At 40.4% G+C, this 21,808-nt stretch overlaps 1 protein-coding gene across 13 annotated transcripts in view; it reads right to left on the reverse strand.

Moving 5' to 3' along the window:
- LOC147020022 (neurexin-1-like) overlaps positions 1-21,808 on the reverse strand; it is a 1,432,118-nt gene that overhangs the window by 748,723 nt on the left and 661,587 nt on the right. For all 13 annotated transcript variants that reach the window (XM_085894958.1, XM_085894955.1, XM_085894959.1 and 10 more), the window contains 2 exons: positions 14,741-15,012; positions 2,948-3,114 (listed from right to left, as the gene is read on the reverse strand). In XM_085894958.1, coding sequence (XP_085751084.1) covers positions 2,948-3,114; positions 14,741-15,012 — 439 coding nt within the window. The remainder of the gene's footprint in view (positions 1-2,947; positions 3,115-14,740; positions 15,013-21,808) is intronic.

Genomic DNA, 21,808 nt, shown 5'->3' on the forward strand with positions numbered 1-21,808 from the left:
GCCAAAACAAATCTTCACTTTTGTCCCCAAATTTCAGCTTCCAAGCTCAAAGGATGGCTGAGATATCACCAAGACAAACACAAAAGAAAATAATTAATCGATCAATTGATTAATCAATAAATCAAAAATATCCTTTTCGCCAAATCACTTGCTCCACACAGGAATTTATTCCTGTTTATTAAATTTATATTTGAGGTATATCTCGAATACACACACACACACACACACACACACACACACACACACACACACACACACACACACACACACACACACACACACACACACACACACACACACACACACACCATCTGCCGAGCAGCCACGTAAGACATCGGCCATTATAAAACTTGCAGTGTTAGTGTGACAAAGTTCTGAGGCTATCTAAAGACTCAATAGCTCAGTGGGCTGTCACTGCATAAAGTGATGAGGTCCTTGGTTTCGAGTCCAGGGTTGAGTCAGAAATTTTTTCACACTAGCCCCACGCAGGAATTTATTCCTGTTGATAAAATTAAAATTTATATGTACAGGATATACTGCAGCACCTGTTGCAAATTGTTATTGTTAGGATTACTCAATGTATGTCCTTTGCATGAAGTTACCTGGTTCCCTGTCATTGGGACAGTTTGGACAAAGGGGGAAAAAAAAGTTTGGGAAAACCTTCACCAATCACTACTTAGCTGCCCTGGGGATGGTTACTGTTGAGAGTGGTTAAGGGTTGGAGTGTGGATTCACACCCTATGCATGCCAGAGTATAATCTTTAATTTAGCTAAGTCATAGTAGCAATATAAAGAAATAAAATAAATCAATGGATGTGACTAAACTTATGTCCATGAGGCATTTATTGAAGTGAAGTTTGAGAAAACGTGTTGGTCACTTGTGTAACATGAGACTCACGAGACTCGGTACATGAGCAGAAAACTACCGAACCATATAATAGAATCATTCCTAGATTTTCAAGTTGAAGTTTAGTTGCTCTTTATGTCCAACTTATTTTGGAATAAAACTCCAAAAAGATCAATGGAGAGTTTCTGCAGAGATGTGAACAGTTCTGCACTTAAAAAACACAAGATGATGTTGGAATAAAAGTGTTAATTTACATCTAAACCAAGGAGGATGTGAAGGTTTACTTAAGCTTCAAGGCAACAATCTCACTGCATATGCAAATCACAGCATGATTCCATGCTTGCTTGGAAAGTGGAAACGATAAAACTAATGTGAACAGTTTGCAGGCTCCTGCAACAAACAGATGGTGAAATATATCATGACATTCATACGGTGATAACAGAAGTGGGATTCTCACATTGTGCGTTACTATACATCCATGTGTAACACGTTCATCATGAAATACATTATTAAGGCAAAAGATTTTCACTATTTTGGTCCATCAACATGGAGAACATTGATATCTTGTTGCATGCATTCCAGGGCAACGATGTCCCAAGGATTCACTTTAAGAGAGTTAGACTGTAAGCCCACATACTCTCATGCTCAAAGTAATGGAAAATATCTAATGGTGAACTGTGATGGCAGAAGTGGAGTTATTTGGGCTTGATATGACTGTCGTTGCAGAGTTCCAGCTGCCGATTCTCTCTTAAAAGATGTTTTTATTCAAATATCATCACAGCATAAACTGGATAAAAAAAGACACACACACACACACACACACACACACACACACACACACACACACACACACACACACACACACACACACACATACACACACACACACTTCATGCTATTATAACTTGCTTGCAATTCCTACATTTGTGAAACACACTTTCAACACTGCTCTGCCTTGTTTTCTTTATAGGATAACAAGGTTCAAAGTGTCCCTTTCCCAGATTAACTGGGACCTCATACTTGCAAATGGACTATTTTGTCTGGAACCAGGTTATCAAGAGATGGTGGACAAACCCACACAAAACACACACCTCTGATGCAAATGACAAAAACTAGATGGTGCAAATATCTGGATGAGGTGAGCATCAAACAAGAACACTCAATCTCAAGCAACATATCCGCGTGTGCATAACACCCAATGGGAACGCGAACAATGACAACCCACACCTTATAACACCCAACTAGGACACAAAACCAGCCATGTTCGTGCATCAGAAACAAAAAAAACAACAAGCGCACAAACACACATGCTCACCCACGCACATACATCAGATCACACGTATGTAAAAACAAAAACATAGCACAGCAGCCCATTGATGATGTGATTTGACATTTATTTTGCTTGATGTTTGCAAAATAAAATAAAAAAGCACTCCTCCATTTGACCTCGAGCACCAGCATGTGACCGGAAATGAGTGGTCGTATCGGAATAAAAATCGGACACGTGCCGGGGCTCAGGGTCTATTGGCCTGATGAAGCCTGCTATGAAGCACGTGAAATGTCGCCTGAGACTGGATCTGCTCTTCCTTGTTGCGGAAATTAGCAGAGTGGATCTAGTTTACTTTTGGTTGAAGGCGCCTTTTTCTTCTTTGAAAATTCATAGTATAATCCCAACCGCCTATATATATATATATATATATATATATATATATATATATATATATATATATATATATATATATATATATATATATATATATATATATATATATATATTGAAAAAATTGAAAAACGAAAGTATATTTCATTGGTACGCTCAAAATTCCATTCACGCTCAACATTCCCATCACTCCAATTCACTAATTGCAATGCATAGGCCAATTAAGTTTAATTGATGCCATTAACATAACAAATCACATTAGAGCTAAATATTAGCCAGTAAATAATGCTCAATTACACAAACAAATGACAAAAAAAAGAATACTTCAGGACCAACATGTTTCTGCAACAACAGGAAATTTAGGAGACAGAAAAGGCACATGTCCTGCACATGTTATACTAATATAACAGCAGAAATGTGAGAGAGTCATGAAAATATACCTGATCTACCATCCCTCTGAAAGTCGAGATGATGCCATTGACCATCATTGACCTTGCTTGGAGAAGCACGAAGCTTGATGGTTCCTGAGCCCATATCTAATAAAAGATGAAGATGTCCTTGCAGTAACTCAAGTGCAAAGAAATCTGCCTTTCGCAAAGTGCGGCCCCTGACAAAAGAAACAAACAAACAAGCAAATTAAATAAATAAATAAACAAGCAATAGTGGACCAAATAAATACTGGGGTAAAATTTTATAAAATATAAATCAAGAAGTCCGTTTTGAAAGGCATATTCCTGATAATACCAGTCTATTTGTTCATGAGTCACTTCTCTGTCCTTAATACATGAAGATTTCACTCTGAATTGCTTGCTTTACTTGGATATCTCCATTTAAAAGCACGATCAAAGTCTACCTTCAACTTCATGGGATATTACACTGATCAACATCAGAATCGTCTTCAATTCTTTTTTTTTAGAAGGTATGAGGATTTGTAGAAATATAATGCAAAAACGACATTAAGTGCTTCTGTTTAATGGAGTTACGTTTTAATTACATCTAGATGGTTTAATGGTAACGGTAGAGTAGAATAACAATAAGGGTTCCAGCATTATAAAAAATAAAGAATAAAAAAAAAATCAGGTTTGCACACAGATAAACTGCAGAGAAAACGAGAAACTAAAAAGTGAAAACAATTATTGGTGGACATGTGATATGGGAAAACATTTTGATTTAAAGGAACACAAATATTAGCTGGAGTTCACAAGTCTCCCATCGGCAGGATAAAATGAAGGAATGAGTAAAAACTAGAATTTGTACTCGTTGAGCACGTATTTCTGCCAGGCTGAACAATTTACATTTTGTGTCCCACTAAAAAAAAATTTGTATCCCACCTGAACCAAAATCTAATTGGCTTGTTCTTGTCACATACCCAACTTATCCAAGTTTCATCCGAATCCGTCCACAACATTTTGAAATATCATGCAATATATCATATCTGGACTATCACTTAAAAATGATCATGAAGAATCACTTTAAAAATTATCGGATCTGCATTTTCACCTAAATCTAAACAATTCATCCTTGCCACACACCCAACCTGTCCAACAAGTTTTGTCTGAATCTGTCCACAACTTTTTGAGATATCATACTATAAACAGCTGTTAGGTACTACAGAAAAATAATATGGATACAAGCAAACACGACATAAAAGTGACCGAAGCTTTTCGTGCTGCACTCTTCAGGGTAAAAATCGCAGCAAGTGAAGAAGGAAGTGAAGGCGTGTGCTTTATACGCAGGTCTCAATAAGGTAGAGGCTGATTGGTTCAACCGTAATGACGTCACGGTTAATCCGAACACCCATTGGTGGCTCATCATCTTCACCTTGAGCTCCCATTGGCTGGAGCAGAGTTCGTCGATGATTGATGTTTGCATCCACATCCTGGAGAGAGGGGGGATGGGTTTCCCCTAAGGTCCATTCACCATTTGTTACCGTACTTCCCTTGATCTTTCCATGCTGAAAGAGACACAGAGATCGTACAAATTCCTTTTGACGACATAGTATTGGTTCGGTGGTAAGGATGAAGGTTGCTTCCAACATACGTTCATGAAACGAGCTCCGACCTCGGCTCAATATCCTGAACATATCTGCATTGTACTGGTCTGCACAGATAGGGTTGGCAACCAGGTGCTGTGCAATGGCAGATGAAGTAGGTACAGTGGCCGGTGGTTGCTGGATATTTCTACATGTTCGCATTGGTTGTGTTCTAACCCTCACAATCTTTCTTCGAATCGCCAATTCAGACTATAAGCTGTCTAACCCTGAAAGGTTCATGTTGGCACACGGTTTTAACTTTGGCATTCCCAACCAGAATATCAAGAGGGAAAACATTTTTGCCGACTTTGAACTCATGTATGCTCAACTATCAACACATCAACCTGTGTCAAACGAAGCAGACCAAGCGCTGAGGGCCAGACTATCGGACCTCGCGCATGCGTACTGTGGAATCCCGAATGACATCGCAGATTTTCACATGCATCGGGATGTTCTCTTGGCAATACAATGATTCAGAAGGAATGCTGCCATTCACATCTGCAAACCGGATAAAGGCACCAGAGTGGTAATCATGAATAAGATTGATTACATCGACAAGGTGATGGACATCCTGAAAGACGAAACCAAATTTAAACATCTGGGCGGTGTAATGGAACATGATCACACGCCTCAGGTGGAAGGTCAGATCGTCAAACGACTGTTGCAGCTTCTCAAACGTGGAGAACTATCAAAGGAGGTGTACGACAGAATTAAACCTGTTGGAGCCCAACGTCCAAGAATGTACAGCCTGCCGAAGATTCACAAGGAGAATATCCCTCTAAGACCCATACTGTCCATGGTGTGATCGGCACAACATGAACTTGCCAAGTGGTTGGGAGAGGTACTGCAACCAGTATTGGATCCACTTTCTCATTTCGTGGTTAAGGATTCCTTCACATTTGCAGAATCAATTAGAGCGAAAACACCGACAAATGAGCACAACATCATGGCATCCTTTGGTATTAAAAACTTGTTCACGAATGTCCCATTGATGGAGACGATTGAGACATGCACACGTTTGCTGTATCACACCGATCTGGAACAACCGATGATCTCGGAACACGAATTCATGGAAGTAATGAACACAGCAACAAGGGAGGTGGAATTCAGTTTTAACAACACGATGTATGTTCAAACAGACGGTGTGGCCATGGGTTCTCCATTAGGTCCAGCTCTTGCAAATATCTTTGTGGGCTATCATGAAATGCAGAAACTGACTGGTCGGCAAGGGGTCGATTCCCCCATCGTATACGATCGGTATGTTGATGACATTTTTGCTTTGTTTGAGTCTCGGACAGCATGTGACAATTTCCAGGCATGGATCAACACTCTCCATCCAGTGCTGAAGTTTACCACGGAGCTGGAATCTTCAAACACGTTACCGTTTTTGGACGTGTTGGTTGATAGATCCAACCTTGGTTTCACAACATCCGTCTACCGGAAGCCGACTTTCACAGGGCAGTATACTCGGTGGGGACTCCTACAGCTCCATGAGAAACAAAATTGCCTTGATCAATATCCTGGTTAACAGAGCACAGAGGATTTGTTCACCTTGTAATCTTCCTGCTGAATTTGACAAAATCATGAATATACTCGGTGAGAATGGTTATTCCAAGCATATAGTTAAGAGATACACACACAAGTTTCTAAACACGACAAGAGATCGGAAGATTGGTCCGAACAAACATCCAGTCTATATCAGGATGCCCTGGAAAGGGCAATCATCACGAAGGTTTGAAGGACAAATCAAACATATTGTGTCCAACACGTTTCTGGCTGTGCAACCCCGAGTAATCTTTACCTCTCGCCGTTTGCTGACGTCAGTCAACAAGGTGCTACCCACCTCACAAACCAGCAATGTTGTTTATGAGTTTAAGTGCCGATGTGAAGCTCGGTACGTGGGCCGCACAACACGAAGATTGGCTGATCGGATAAAACAACACGTCCCCTTGGCGATTCGAAGAAAGATTGTGAGGGTGAGAACACAACCAGTGCGAGCATGTAAAAATATCCAGCAACCACCGACCACTGTACCTGCTCATCTGCCATTGCACAGCACCTGGTTGCCGACCCTATCTGTGCAGACCAGTTCAATGCAGATATGTTCAGGATATTGAGCCGAGGTCGGAGCTCGTTTCATTAACGTATGTTTGAAGCAACCTTCATCCTTATCACCGATCCAATATTATGTCATCAAAAGGAATTTGTATGATCTTTGTGTCTCTTTCAGCATGGAAAGATCAAGGGAAGTACGGTAACAAATGGTGAATGGACCTAAGGGGAAACCCATCCCCCCTCTCTCCAGGATGTGGTTGCAAACGTCAATCATCGACGAACTCTGCTCCAGCCAATGGGAGCTCGAGGTGAAGATGATGAGCCGACAAATGGGAGTTTAGATTAACTGTGACATCATAACGGTTGAACCAATCAGCCTCTACCTTATTGAGACCTGCGGATAAAGCACATGCCTTCACTTCCTTCTTCACTTGCTGTGATTTTTACCCTGAGGAGTGAAGCATGAAAAGCTTCGGTCACCATTATGTCGTGTTTCTTTGTATCCATATATCATACTATATACAGTATAGTTTTTGGCCCTATGTATCAATGATGAAGAATCACTTTTTGGAAAATTTAAAAATTATCGTATCCGGATCTCGATGCAGATCTTCACCAAAATCTAATCAATTCATCCTTGTCACACGCCCAGCCTGTCCACCAACTCTTGTCTGAATCTGTCCACATATTTTTGCAATATCCTGCTCACAGGCAGACAGACAAACAGGGGTGAATGCATAACCTCCGTTCACCTTCAGTAGGGGAGTTAAATCGTGGATGATGCATGTTTGACTTCCGAAAACAAGTGCATGCAAGAGAGATATAAATATGGTGGGTTGAAAAAGGATCACCTGAGAAAAACAAAAATTCTGCTGGACTGCTAACTAACATGGAATAAGTCATTCATTCACAAGTAATTTGCACCATCACTCGCAGGAAGACCTGAGCACAAGTTTTCCTCCGGATGCCTTCCTTCCTCCAGGATTGCAAAGACATCTGTTTTATAGAAGTTAATTGGGAAAATGACTGTGAATAAAAGCTTGGAGAATGGACCATCAATGTGAAAAGAATTGAAGAAAATGCCAGAAGAATGTGAGCAGGGAAGTAACAAAAGAATCAGTTACAATAGTATTGCTCTTGGTCTCCAGCATTGGACGTTCTTCACCATGTGATTGCTGAAGAAAGCTGGTTCTCTTTGCACAAGTGGCATGGGCATATTTCCAAACATTTGATAATTGCTGATGCTCTCAAAAAGGATGTGCAAAATGGTTATTTTAAATAACATTAATGTACTCGGATAAAGTTTTCAGATGCACAAAAGCAGCAAGAATGTTACACGAAAGTTCTTCCCAATGAAGTCCAGGAGAAAGCTCATCCTGTTTAAATTACGAGTCCAACTGTGCCTCAGAGAAAATAAAATGCAGTTTATGTTTACACGATTGGTGGCTAATGCCCCTTCCTCCTTTAAAGCTACAAAATGTGGTGATATACAATAAACATTTACATTGAATTGTTGTCACCCCATTCCCCCCCCCCCCATCCTGAACTCTGGGACCTATATCTTTTTTTTAACCGCCGAAAACCAAGATCCCGAGTACAGCGACCTGTTTTCAACTCATTCTGTTCAGATGTGCAGGAGTGCATAGGAATCAAATACAAAAACACTTTTCATAATGTGAAACACAAATAAGTTTGAAATGGCAGTTCAGACTTCCAGGAGTATTAATTTTTTTGGGCAAGTCGGTCTTCATGATGATCATCACATGCAGCATGTCTGCTTTATTCTGCTCTATTTGGAGGCATAATGGTAAAATTAAAAATGTTTGCCATGACAGTTCCAACTTCTGAGAGTACAAGAAAGCCCGTGGGCCCCAATCAGTCTCCTTCCTCCAAGTCGTAGAGGCGCCTTGTCGAGTCTGTCTCTGGTGTGACTCACCCTCAATCCCATCATGCATCTCAAATAGCAATATGGCAGGCTCTGCCTGAGATAAGGTAGCATGTCTCAAGTCTATATTTGCCTCCAAATCTCGAGTACTCAACCCACTACGGTCTATCCCCATCTTACTGTGTTTGCCTCATACCCACTGTCTAGTGGACTACGTGTCATTCTCACCTGAGAAGACAGATAAAGTTCTGTTTGGCCTTGACCCTGCTTTGGCAAAGGGCCCTGATGGCATCAGTGTCAATGATTTTAAATCCTGCTCTGACATTCTTGCTCCCCCTCTGCCCTATTCAGAATGTCCTTCTCCTTTCACTATATCCCTTCTGCATTGAAAGGTGCAAAAAAGTAGAAAGGTGAAAAAACAGATCCGATCAACCACAGGCCACTGAGCTTACTTCCACAATTGCAAGAAAGTTATGGATTCCATCATTGCTGCTGAGGTAAAGTCTTGCCTGTTTTAAAATAGCCTGATCTCCGATCAAAAAAGTTTGCATTCTGTCTCAATGACTCGATTATGGACAAGCTACCACCTCTTTCTGATATTGCTCCCTCTGCCCTCTCAGTCTTCTGACCGTCTTCCAGCATGCACATGTTATTCGAGTAACCCACTCCTGTGTAAACTTCCAAAATCAAGGCTGATTGCACACCTTAACCCCTTTGTTACTCAGTTCTCCCATCTATGGAACTGCCTTCCAGAGGCAATTCCTTCCAACTCTTCCATACAGGGCTTTAAACAGGCAGTGAACTACCACCTCATGTCATCCTCCGTTCTGACCCATTATCTTTCTTAACCCCACTAACACCAACTTCCGAGCCCCAACCTTCTTACTTGATCATTTCAGCATTCTCATTCTTGTTCTCTCTCTCGATATATATATACATATATATATATATATATATATATATATATATATATATATATGTATATATTCTGTTTTTTATATATTTGCTGGTTACTGTCACTTTAATCTTGTTCTTCCATAAGCCTCGCTGTTGTAGAAAAAAACAAAACAAAACTGGGGAAATGGGTACAGTCAAAACAGGACATCACTTTCCAGGAGCCAATTACAACAGTGTGCCTCACCTCACAAAGCCAATCAGCAGCATCTCACTTGTCGCCAAACCACACGAAGCTTCGTTCACATTTGCTTTATCTAGCTATTTATCTGTGTGAATAATGAAAATGTTGTGTCAAAATCAATTTTTTCTTGACCCTGTACTGCCTGTGGTCTTTGTGAATAATAGGGGACCATTTTCAACTTTGTGCAACAATTGGTTTGGGAGGAGATGCAAAAAAAATGACACATACATGCTGGATCCCATTATGTAAATATACGGAATATATGTTAAAAAAAAATAACACGCTGATAATGTCTGTGCTTGCCCCACTGTCCTCATCTCCACTCCACCACTCCAACATCCACACCCCCAGTGAATATATGTTGATAAACCATTGAATTGAATTAATCAGGTCCTGATGTAGCACAAGTTTGATTGGCCAAATGGCCTCCTCCTGCATCCAACATACTAGTAAATCTAGATGACACATGACTACACTTAAACCCCAAAGATCAAATGCTTCCGGAAATCCCAGTTGCTTTATAACGGCAATCCTGGTGGATGTCTACATATTGCATGTGAACGTTTTGTCTGTGAATTTATCGATATTGATGTGAAAAATGAAAATGCTTTTTTGCCCATGTGAATTTTTTTTTAACCCTGCACTGCTTAGGTCCTTGGCGATTAATATGCTATCATTTTCAACTCGTTGTGATCAGTGGTGTGGGACGAGATGCAAAACTGACACAGACACTGTATCTTATTCTAGAGATTAATTATTTTTTGGTGGGGAGAAATGTCAATCTTGCATCTTCCCCACACTCTGAACCCTCCAGGCTATGGTTTCTTTTGAAAAAAATTTACCGACTAAACCCTTCCTGGGCACACCCAGAGTACAGACACCAGTTTTTAACTCATTCCGAATATGGTGATTGAAAATATAGGCAAATTTTTAATTTTCACATGGTTTGATACTTGGTTGAGGGGGAAGAAATATCGAAGAAATGGGGATGTCATAATTGCAGCAAAAATGAGAAAAACACGTGTATGCAGGTAAATTAATGGATAGAGCACATACGTCAGTGTACAGCCAACTTAAATGAATGGATAGAAGAGAAGGTTTCGATTCTTTCAGATGGTTGGATTCCAAATATATCAAAAAGGTACCATAGCTGCAATACCACTGAGCCAAAAAAATGTGAATAGTGGTGTGAAACTTTTAGTAAGAGAGTGAAATACAAAAGAGTTGATTTGGATCTTTCCTGAAAATGGGGGAGGAAGTGTGGCTTAAGCTGGAAAAGTCCCATCTACAAAATAATTTACACAATGCATTTCAAAGGCACGTCTTCATAAGATAAGACACTGGACACACGTGCCATAAACTTTCCTCAATTACTAAATTAAACTAGAACGGCACTCGTAGAGCACATAGTTTCGCCTTACATGTTCATTCTGAACAAAAGTACCATCGTTAACTGAACACACTACTATTATGGTCCACTGCTATTATGGCCCATATGCCCGTATCATCCATGCACCCTATTATGTCACATAGTTTCTTGGCATGGATTATGAATGTCATAAATTTAATTCTTCACTCACATCAGGTCACAGATAAAATGGATGAAGTTTCAGATTTTTCAGGTAATAATTTAAATTCAACCAATTATGGCTGGAATACCACTTCTCCGAGGACATTATCATTATCACAGTATATACCCCATGGGGAGGTGATATGTACCTTTCTTAAATATATTTTTTTGAGCTGTTTTGGAGAAAAGGATGTCCAATTTTCTTTCCCTTTAATCCAATATGGCTGCCATACCATGTGATCTATGGCATCACAGTTAGCAAACCTATGACGTCATGGGAAGTCCCTCCTATGTTTAAAGTTTTGCATCGATCAGACAAGCGGTTGCAGAGAAAACCATTATAAAAGCAAAAATATATAGACATGGACACACACACACACACACACACACACACACACACACACACACACACACACACACACACACACACACACACACACACACACACACACACACACACACACACACACACACAAAGGGGCATTGCAATTGTCTTGCATCCCTTTTGGGGTGAGACTAATAACCCTGAGCCCAAAAGGACTGAGGGGTATAAAGGTATCAATAAGAAAAGCTGAGTAGACAAACAGTATGTATGTATGTATGTATGGAAGTCCAGTGGCCAGCAAAAGCATTCACCTCCTCCCAATAATGCCACATTCAGATGAATTCTGAATTAAGTAGAAATAAGTCTTCCAAATGAACTTTTTAAATTAATAACTGAAGAGATCAAACTAAACACTGTGAAAGTTGAAGGAGGTTAAATGTCAGGAATACCTGCAAAAACATGTACAAACCGAAATTCACTGGTTGTAAAAATATTCATCCCCTTACGTCACTACTTGGTGGAAGCACCTTTTGCAGCAACGACTCTTTTTGGGTCGGTCTACAGGGCAGTGTTATGCGAGGTATTACTGTCTATACATATATACAGTATGATAGTAGATACACATACAATCGTACATACATAGATACATACAAACACACAAGCTATTGCAAATAATAAATATAGAAACGCATGGCATATGCACAAATAATGAGTCAATGCAACTGATAGATGTATATAACACATAGACAATGCATTCTTTCATAAAATATACAAAAACAGATGAATACATTGTTCAGTGCATTCGTATTTCGGACATATTTTAAATATAGACCTTAACATGTTGTCATGTTCCGATGGTCAGTTTATCGATGGACTACTTTCAAATATCCAAGGTCACTTTACAAAATCCATCCAACGTCATTCAATGATGTTTCACTTATCACTATCAGCATAACTCCGTTCCCACATGGAGCCTTTATGATGTTCATATCAGGGTTTTGTGCAGGCCAAGGTATTTTTGGAAATGTTCCATAAGACTCTCTATATGTTTTTCACCACATTGCCTGTATGCTAGATGTTCATATAATGTTGAAGATGAATCCCCACCAAATGAGATGTCTTCTTCAGGGAATGGCAGAATGGATCAGAATCTGGCTCGAACTGTCGGTCATGGGTGTATCTTAAATTTTATGTTAATCTCCTATTCCCTTGGCTGAGAAGCAGTCTGACACTTGTACTGATGCACCGTCATGTTTCATTGCCCCTGTTCACACTGACTGGTATTTCACTCCCCATTATTCATTTGAACAAACTGCTGTTGATGATTGCCAAACAGTTCAAACTTGGACTCATCTGTTGACAGAGCCACCTTCCAGGTTTGGTCATTACACTCTTTAATTTCTGTTGCCCAATTCAGCAGTTTTGTTTGGTTGCTCTCCTCAGAAGAGGTTTGTCGAGCAACGACACATCCATTGAGACCAGATTGCACGAATGTCGTCCCATTTTTAAATGTTCACACCTGCATTTTCAGCTTGGTCTTTCACAAATTCTCAACTGGAGCCTTGCACAGCACATAGAGAACATGCCCTGGGATACTAAACATCACTTTTGGAGAGTTTGGGTTTTCTTTCTTGACCGCATCTATTGTCAACGGTACAGGTTGGAGAATCCTCTTCGGAGTCGTGGATACTCTCACTGAAACAAAGTCAGAATGAAATCTTCCGCATGGTGTAGCCTTCACTTCCTAATGACTTCACAGGAGAAATAGTATTCACTACGCTATAATGATATCACCAAGTACACCTTTTATATCCTTCTCCATGTGTAGCAATTTCTGATTACTTGCATGACAATTAATCAGTGTACCAAATCAATACATGATTGTACTACGTAACATATTTATACATGAGATGCAATTCTTTCATGTGTTATTTGCATTTTACACCCAGTTTTTCCTCTGTATATATATATATATATATATATATATATATATATATATATATATATATATATATATATATATATATATATATATATATATATATATGTATGGATATATGTATGGTTATATGTATGTATATATTGCCCCACATTTAAAAACATTGCCCCCCACTGTCTGTCTTTCTGTTTGTTTGTGAGCAGGATATCATTGATGGAATATTGCCCCAAATTTCAAAACAGAGGTGTCCTTACCCCACTTGGCATCACCATTGGCTGTTCGATCATTTTCATTTTATACATTTCATCTTTAGGCCAAATGTTGATCAAGAAAGGTAAACTATAAATTTGGTGTCAAAAACCTGAAGACGTTTTTTTATTCAAATGATCTATTCAACCAAAATAGCTCCAGCAATCAAAACAACGAGGCCTGCACTGGTGTTTACAAGCTGGTTACTTAGAAATAAATATTACTTCAATAAAATCTGCTCTGTAGCTTCTTCGATTTATCTCGTTTTCAACGAGGAGAAATATCTATTAATATATTTGCTTATGGTACAATAATTATTTTCATGCTGCATAAAAAAGATAAGCATGTCACGTGACACTGGTTTTGAAGACTGAGCATCTAATTACCCCCACCACCGAAGATGGACGGAGGTTATGTTTTCACCACTGTCTGTCTGTTGTTTGTTTGTGAGCACGATATCTCAAAACGTTTTGGATAGAGTCAGACAATATTTGCTGGACAGGATGGGTGTGATACAAGGTTGAAATGATTTGATTTTGATGAAGATCTGGATGCAATAATATTTTAATTTTAAAAGTAATTCTTCATCACTGAGAGATAGGGCCAAAATGATATACAGTACAGCAAGATACTATTTCAAAAAGTTGTGAACGGATTATGACAAAACTTGGTGGATGAGTTGTGTAGATGACAAGAACAAGCCGATTCAATTTTGGCCAAGGTCCGCAAACAGATCCGGCCTATCTTATTCAGTAAACAACAAAACGTAAAGTGTTTAGCCTGGTGGTGGTGTGCGCTTTCCTGAATGCCGTTCGAGGTTAGAAACAGAATTGTGGCTGAAAGCCAAGAAAGGAAACATGGATGAAATTAAGAGAAGGTTGAGGTCCTATTTTGTTTTGACAACAGGTTAACACCATGAAATATGTCGGTATCAAAGTGACATTTTAAGAAAAAACTGGAACTCCTGTGCTGAAATGGGTGATAATGTCCAACTTATGTTTGCAGTGAGATCCACTTTCTTTTCATGATTGCCAACCTACCCATCGCGCAGGCCACCTCGTGGCCTGCCATGCGTAAATAGCAGAAGCCCATCAGGCTCTGTGCTGCAGAAGTCCAGTGCAAGAGAGCCAATCTTCTTGGCATTCCAACGTGGCAGAGCGATGAATGATGATGGAGAATCAAACGAGATTGGGTCGAGTGTCGCCACCTCCTCACAGCGAAAAGCCACATTCCCATGCACTTTCATTTTAGGGCCCCCAACACGTGCTAGTCTTGACAGCTCCAGCCGCACGTCATTGTTCTTGTACACCACCTTATCAAAAGGAAGCAAACAGAAATACAACACTAAGATTAAGAAGCATGCTTCAAAATAATCCAACTCAGAAAGTGTGTGTGTGTGTGTGTGTGTGTGTGTGTGTGTGTGTGTGTGTGTGTGTGTGTGTGTGTGTGTGTGTGTGTGTGTGTGTGTGTGTGTGTGTGTGTGTGTGTGTGTGTGTGTGTGTGTGTGTGTGTGTGTGTGTGTGTGTATACATATACAGATGTATGGGATGACAGAACTTAAATCTGGATGCAAACAAACACAACATAATAGTGACCAAAGCTTTTCGTGCTGCACTCTTCAGGGTAAAAATTGCAGCAAGTAAAGGAGGAAGTGAAGGCGTGTGCTTATATACGCAAGTCTCAATAAGGTAGACACTGATTGGTTCAACCATAATGACATCACGGTTCATCCGAACGCCCATTGGTTGGCTCATCATCTTCACCTCGAGCTCCCATTGGCTGGAGCAGAGTTCGTCGATGATTGACATTTGCATCCACATCCTGGAGAGAGGGGGGATGGGTTTCCCCTAAGGTCCATTCACCATTTGTTACCGTACTTCCCTTGATCTTTCCATGCTGAAAGAGACACAAAGATCATACAAATTTCTTTTGATGACATAATATTGGAATGCTGGTAAGGATGAAGGCTGCTTCCAACATATCTCAATGAAACGAGCTCCGACCTCGGCTCCATTTCCTGAACATATCTCTATTGTACTGGTCTGCACAGATAGGGTCGGCAACCAGGTGCTGTGCAATGGCAGATGAAGCAGATACAGTGGCCGATGGTTGCTGGATATGTCTACATGCTCGCATTGGTTGTGTTCTCACCCTCACAATCTTTCTTCGAATCGCCAAGGGGACGTGTTGTTTTATCCGATCAGCCAATCTTCGTGTTGTGCGGCCCACGTACCGAGCTTCACATCGGCACTGAAACTCAGAAACAACATTGCTGGTTTGTGAGGTGGGTAGCACATCCTTGTTGACCGACATCAGCAAATGGCAAGAGGTAAAGATTACTCGGGGTTGCACAGCCAGAAACATGTTGGATACGATATGTTTCATTTGAACTTCAAACCTTCGTGATGATTGCCCTTTCCAAGGTATCCTGATATAGACTGGACATTTGTCCGGACCAATCTTCTGATCTTTTGTCGTGTTTAGAAACTTGTGCACGTATCTCTTTACTATATGCTCTGGATAACCTTTCTCACTGAATATACTCATGATTTTGTCTATTTCAGCAGGAAGATTACAAGGTGAACAAATCCTCTGTGCTCTGAGAACCAGGATATTGATCAAGGCAATTTTGTATCTCATGGAGCTGTCGGAGTCCCACCGAGTATACTGCCTTGAATTTTTTTTTATCTTTTTACCCTGAAGACTGCAGCACGAAAAGCTTTGGTCACTATTACGTCGTGTTTGTTTGCATCAATGAATATATATATATATATATATATATATATATATATATATATATATATATATATATATATATATATATATATATATATATATATATCATTGCTTTGAGCATTGTCACTAAACTTTATCGGAATAATTACAAGAAAATTATTCACAGGAGGCCATTTGACTGATCATGCCTGCAGCACATCAATACCATATTTTAATAAATCTGTCAACACCCCTTCCCTTCGTGTGCAGCCTTTTGGCTCTCACACTGGTACTCATTTTGCCGACCTCAGAAGGATGGCAGGCGGAGTCAACCCCCTTGTGTTAATTCAGCAGAAAACATGGCTTGAACTCAGGCCCTGAGGATCCCAAGCCACCACCATAACCACTAAGCCAACACCAGGTTAGATATCTGCAATATGACGAATAATCAAAATTGTTTTACAATTCTGTTTCCAGCATCCAAATGTACTTCTAACTTTTACTCCTTTTGTCCTAGTTGAAAGTAAACTTTGTCAAAGTTGATGACATCACAGTATTGCAGTGTGTGATGTTTCAAGCCTAATTGTCATGGGATTGTTGCTGATGCGGTGGTTGTTGTCTCCATTTATTCTTTTAGTCATGGAATTATTATTGCTGTTCTCTGACCTTTCCCATCACATCAAATTCCACTCAATTCAAGTACACAACCTCGACAGGCATATCCACTCGTATTACATAAATGTGTGGTGAGTTGGTGAATTTATAAATTTAATATTATGACCAAGATAGAAACAGGGAAGGATAAAATAATCGAAAGAGGGTGCAGGGGTTAGAGAGGGTGTGAGAAAAAACAACTAACTGATACCCGAGGTCCCCTGCCTTTTGGTCGTGTGACAAATAGATATATGCAATGTGAAAGTGAAATCTTGAACGTTTTTTGAAATATCACGCACAGAAGTCGATTTACCAAGATGGTTGCCATGGCAACATAATTAAGCCAATCACAGCCGTGATCTAATAGGTTGAGATAATGTCATGAGGAATAGATATCTGCAATATGAAAGCCAAATGTTCAACGGTTTTATTAAACATCGCGTACACAAAAGTACACGGACGGATGATCGGTCGATCTGTCCGTTGGTTGGATGGAGCTCATTTTAATGTCATCCTGAACTCGTCAGAGGGGCAGGGGACAAAAAGGGAATGACAAGAACAAGATATGGCAGTGAAGGAAAAAAGAGGAAAAGTGTGTCGATGGAATATAGAGAATATAAAACCGTGTTTTTTTGTAATCTTCATTAACAATGGTGAAAAGTCAAAATAATGAAGGAAAATTTCAAACGAGTTACAATCACCTTGAATATGTAGATATTCTGGTCATGAGTTTGAGATTTCACCAATCAATGTTAAATCTTTCATTCATTATTACATTATAGTGGAAATAATATTTCTGACATCAAGCATTTGTCACTTCTGAGGAGCTAATTAGATTTGAATGGCTCAGGTGCCACACCAGTTGCTCATCACCAAATCAAGTTTTATAGCATTTTAAAATCTCGTTTCTGACAGTGTGAAGAAATCACAATGATACTGAGGAAATAAAGGATGTCAAAATGATTTGTATCTTACTATCGGTGTAAGTTATTGTTCAGTCTCATCCAGTTAGAGGTGAAGAGCTTGCATAAACCATTTGGACGTTTGGGTGAGGCTTTAATCTGTTACATTTAACAGCTTGGCAGAGTGACATTGGAAGATAAGACATGCAAGCATGCCAATAAATGTCACCATTGCTAAAGACAGGAGCATTGCGATAAAGTGTTCAACAAACAGGTTCCCTTCAATAAAGAAACTGCTTGTTTTATAACACAAACACATCACAGCTTAGTAAATATCTGTGACGATTCAATTCAGGAACAAAATGCCATTGTTGTATTGCTCTGAAACACGCTTGGACTGGAGTGGAACAGAAAATAAGCATGAGAGGTAACCAAATGCATCTGTCATAATCAATGTCAAACCATTGCTCCTCTCACCGTGCAAAAGCAGCTGTCAGTGAAACTAAAGGACAATTGAAAGTACAAAACTTCTACAAAGGTTATTAACTAAAAAGGCAATGACATCAAGGTGTTTAATCTTAGAAATGTGTTTTTTGTGTACATATATATATATATATATATATATATATATATATATATATATATATATATATATATATATATATATCTTCTTCTTTTGGCGGCTGCTCTGTGGCTGGGTCACCACAGCAGATGATCCGTTATGATCCGCATAGTGATTTGGCACAGGTTTTACGCCAGATGTCCTTCCTGACGCAACACTGGTCACCTCTTACGACACAGGGATATGGTACACTTATTCGAACCGGGGCATACACTGGGCCCAGTACAATGGTACTCACTTCGCCGACCTCGGAAGGATGACAGGCTGAGTCAACCTTCTGGTGTGTATTAATTCAGTGGTCCAACGGGGCTTGAACTCAGGACCTTTTGGATCCCAAGCTGCTACCCTAACCACTGCGTCAACACCAGGCTGTGTATATATATATATATATATATATATATATATATATATATATATATATATATATATATATATATATATATATATATATATATATATATATATCTTTAATTCTCACCACTCACTGACTGACTTACTGACTGACACACACTGACGAAGTGAGAAAGTGATATTGATACCTTCCGGGTGACGAAGGAAGCTGAAATTGTATGTTTGGGTGGACATCAAAGTCTATAATACACGAGGAAAAAACCTCAGAACCATCGAAAAGCATCCATAAATGAAAATATAAATACATGAAAATAAATAAATGAAAAATCAAATGCAGGTGAGTGATCCGAGACAATGGGGAAACACGGTTCGTTTGCTTCCACAATGTGTTAGCACACCTCACTAGTATATATGTATGTATATACATATATATATATATATATATATATATATATATATATATATATTCATATATATGTATATATACTGTATATCTCGAGTATAATACCAAGCTTGCACACCAAAAAACTCGGCTAGCCGTCACACGATCCCTATGAAATTGCTGTGGCACTAAGCGGACATGCCGACAATGTTTGGGAAGTCTTGGCGTTCCACAGTACCATTTGCATTTTGCACAATGCGTATTTTTGTCATTCCCCGTGTACGGTCTGTCGTCTGCCACCAGCTATGTTGTACTGCTATCCTGTGCATGTGCACGGGTATCGCTAGTATATATATATATATATATATATATATATATATATATATATATATATATATATATATATATATATATACATATATATATATATATATATATATATATATATATATATATATATATATATATATATATATATATATATATATATATATATATATAGTTACGGCTGTCGAAATTCGCAGAACACCATATCGCTTCCTAAGATCAGTTATCCCGGTAAGTCTATGTTCAGTCAGATTTCTCCACCGTTGCTGAATGGGAATTTATTCGTGTTCACCGGGCTGTGACCCTTTGAGATAGTGTTTTTCTTTATCTATCGTTATTTTGAACCACCATTGCAACAAACCTCCACGCCAACAACCGCCACCATCAACTACGCCACAACGCCAACCACGCTACAATCACCATTACAACAACCACCACCATCTTCGCGACTATGCCCACTTGCGAACGCCATCCTCCACAGACCACGCTACAACCCCCTTTCCGCGTCGGAAACCGTCTGAGAATGCGAGGAGGGAAGCAAGAAGGATCTCCGATGGCGCGCGGCTTCTCCCGCCTGATTTTCCTGGCTATTTTCCCCACGCTTGGTGTGGGGGAAGTACGATCCGAGCCGGGGGTCAAAGGTGAGAAAAGGTGACCGCCTCTTTTTGGGGGAATAATTCCTTGGACCTGAGCCAAAACCGACTTCCCCCGTCCCCTGCACAGCGCGCGGGGAGGGGGCGAGAGGGCACACCCCTTTTCAGGAGGCTTCTCGAAACGCTTCGAAGGGAGGTGGAGCCGAAAATGGGGTGGAGCGAAGGGCGGAGCCCCACGCTATGAAGGGCGGAGCTCCGCGCTATAAAGGGCGGACCGTACGCGAGGCTCGGGTCTCTGAGAGATCTCCCTGTGGTTCATGACTCTCTTCCCCTGTGTCCCGGTGGTCCATGCCCTGCTGCTTCTTCCGGCTCGTGGTACACTCGCCTGCCTTTGGTGGTCCGGTGCTTCCTGTGGTTCAGTGCTTCTAGGGTGGTTCAGCTGTTCCTGTGGTCGGGGTCCGGTGGAGGGCCCGTGCATCGGGGACACGGACGGGAGGCACAGCTCTGCCGGCTGTGTGGTGTGGACCTGCACGTCCGGACGAGGAGTGCCGGAGAGAGTTCGCCGGCCACGCAGGAGGCCCGGAAACCAGGCGCGTCCACGCTAGCTGTTGGGGGAGTGGGACGTCATGACTCGACGACCACTAAGGGGGGGAGGGGCAGGTAACCTGCACGGTCTCGTGGGCCCATTCGGTCAGCCAAGGCCTACGTTATAAATGTCCATGGACCCCGTCTCCCTCCCTGCCTATGGGGAGGTCTTTCCTTTTGTTTTTGTATGCATGCTGTAGCACCGTGTCCTGTAAAGTTACGACTGTATAAGTGACTGTGCTTGTAAATAATAATTGTCGTCGGTCGTTTTGCTTTTGCATTCTATTTGTTACTTGTATATTGCATGACTGCCCTTGCTTGTGTTGTGCTGTATAGTGAATAAATGTCCTTGTGTGCAATGTACCCCGTTCGTCGTGTCCTATTTCCCTTTTGAAAAGCCATCTTGCATCATTGAATGAGTAGTGGGTTTTGAACGCCTGGTAAAGAGAATCAGATCCGTAAAGGTCGGCGATAACACTGCTTGGTTATCACTGTGGTAGGGAATGGACTGCTTAAGCGGTTCGTGTCCCAGGCCGACCTGCGGCGCGGTGCAGCCCCTCGGTAGGTTACCCGCAAGGGTACTTAGGTATATCAACATTCCGCGATTCACCCTATTTCACGTGGGTAGAATGCGGACTGGACTGTGGTGAGGTTAAACCCCCACCCGTGACTGGTTCCTGGCAGTAGTTCCAGGAGGGTCACGACTGAATTGTCCGTCCGGTGGGCGACGCAGTTGCGATTGGAGTTACGCGGCCGATCGCACGCCGGTGGGCGTGAATTCGCAACAATATATATATATATATATATATATATATATATATATATATATATATATATATATATATATATATACATATATATATATACATATATATATATATATATATATATATATATATATATATATATATATATATATATATATATATATTGTTGTGGTTGACGAAATTCGCAAACCACCATTCAGGTCCCATAGG

The sequence above is a fragment of the Eptatretus burgeri genome, chromosome 9, assembly GCF_056783735.1.
Source record: "Eptatretus burgeri isolate ZD-2024b chromosome 9, Ebu_testis_v1, whole genome shotgun sequence".
NCBI classification, from domain to species: Eukaryota; Metazoa; Chordata; class Myxini; order Myxiniformes; family Myxinidae; genus Eptatretus; species Eptatretus burgeri.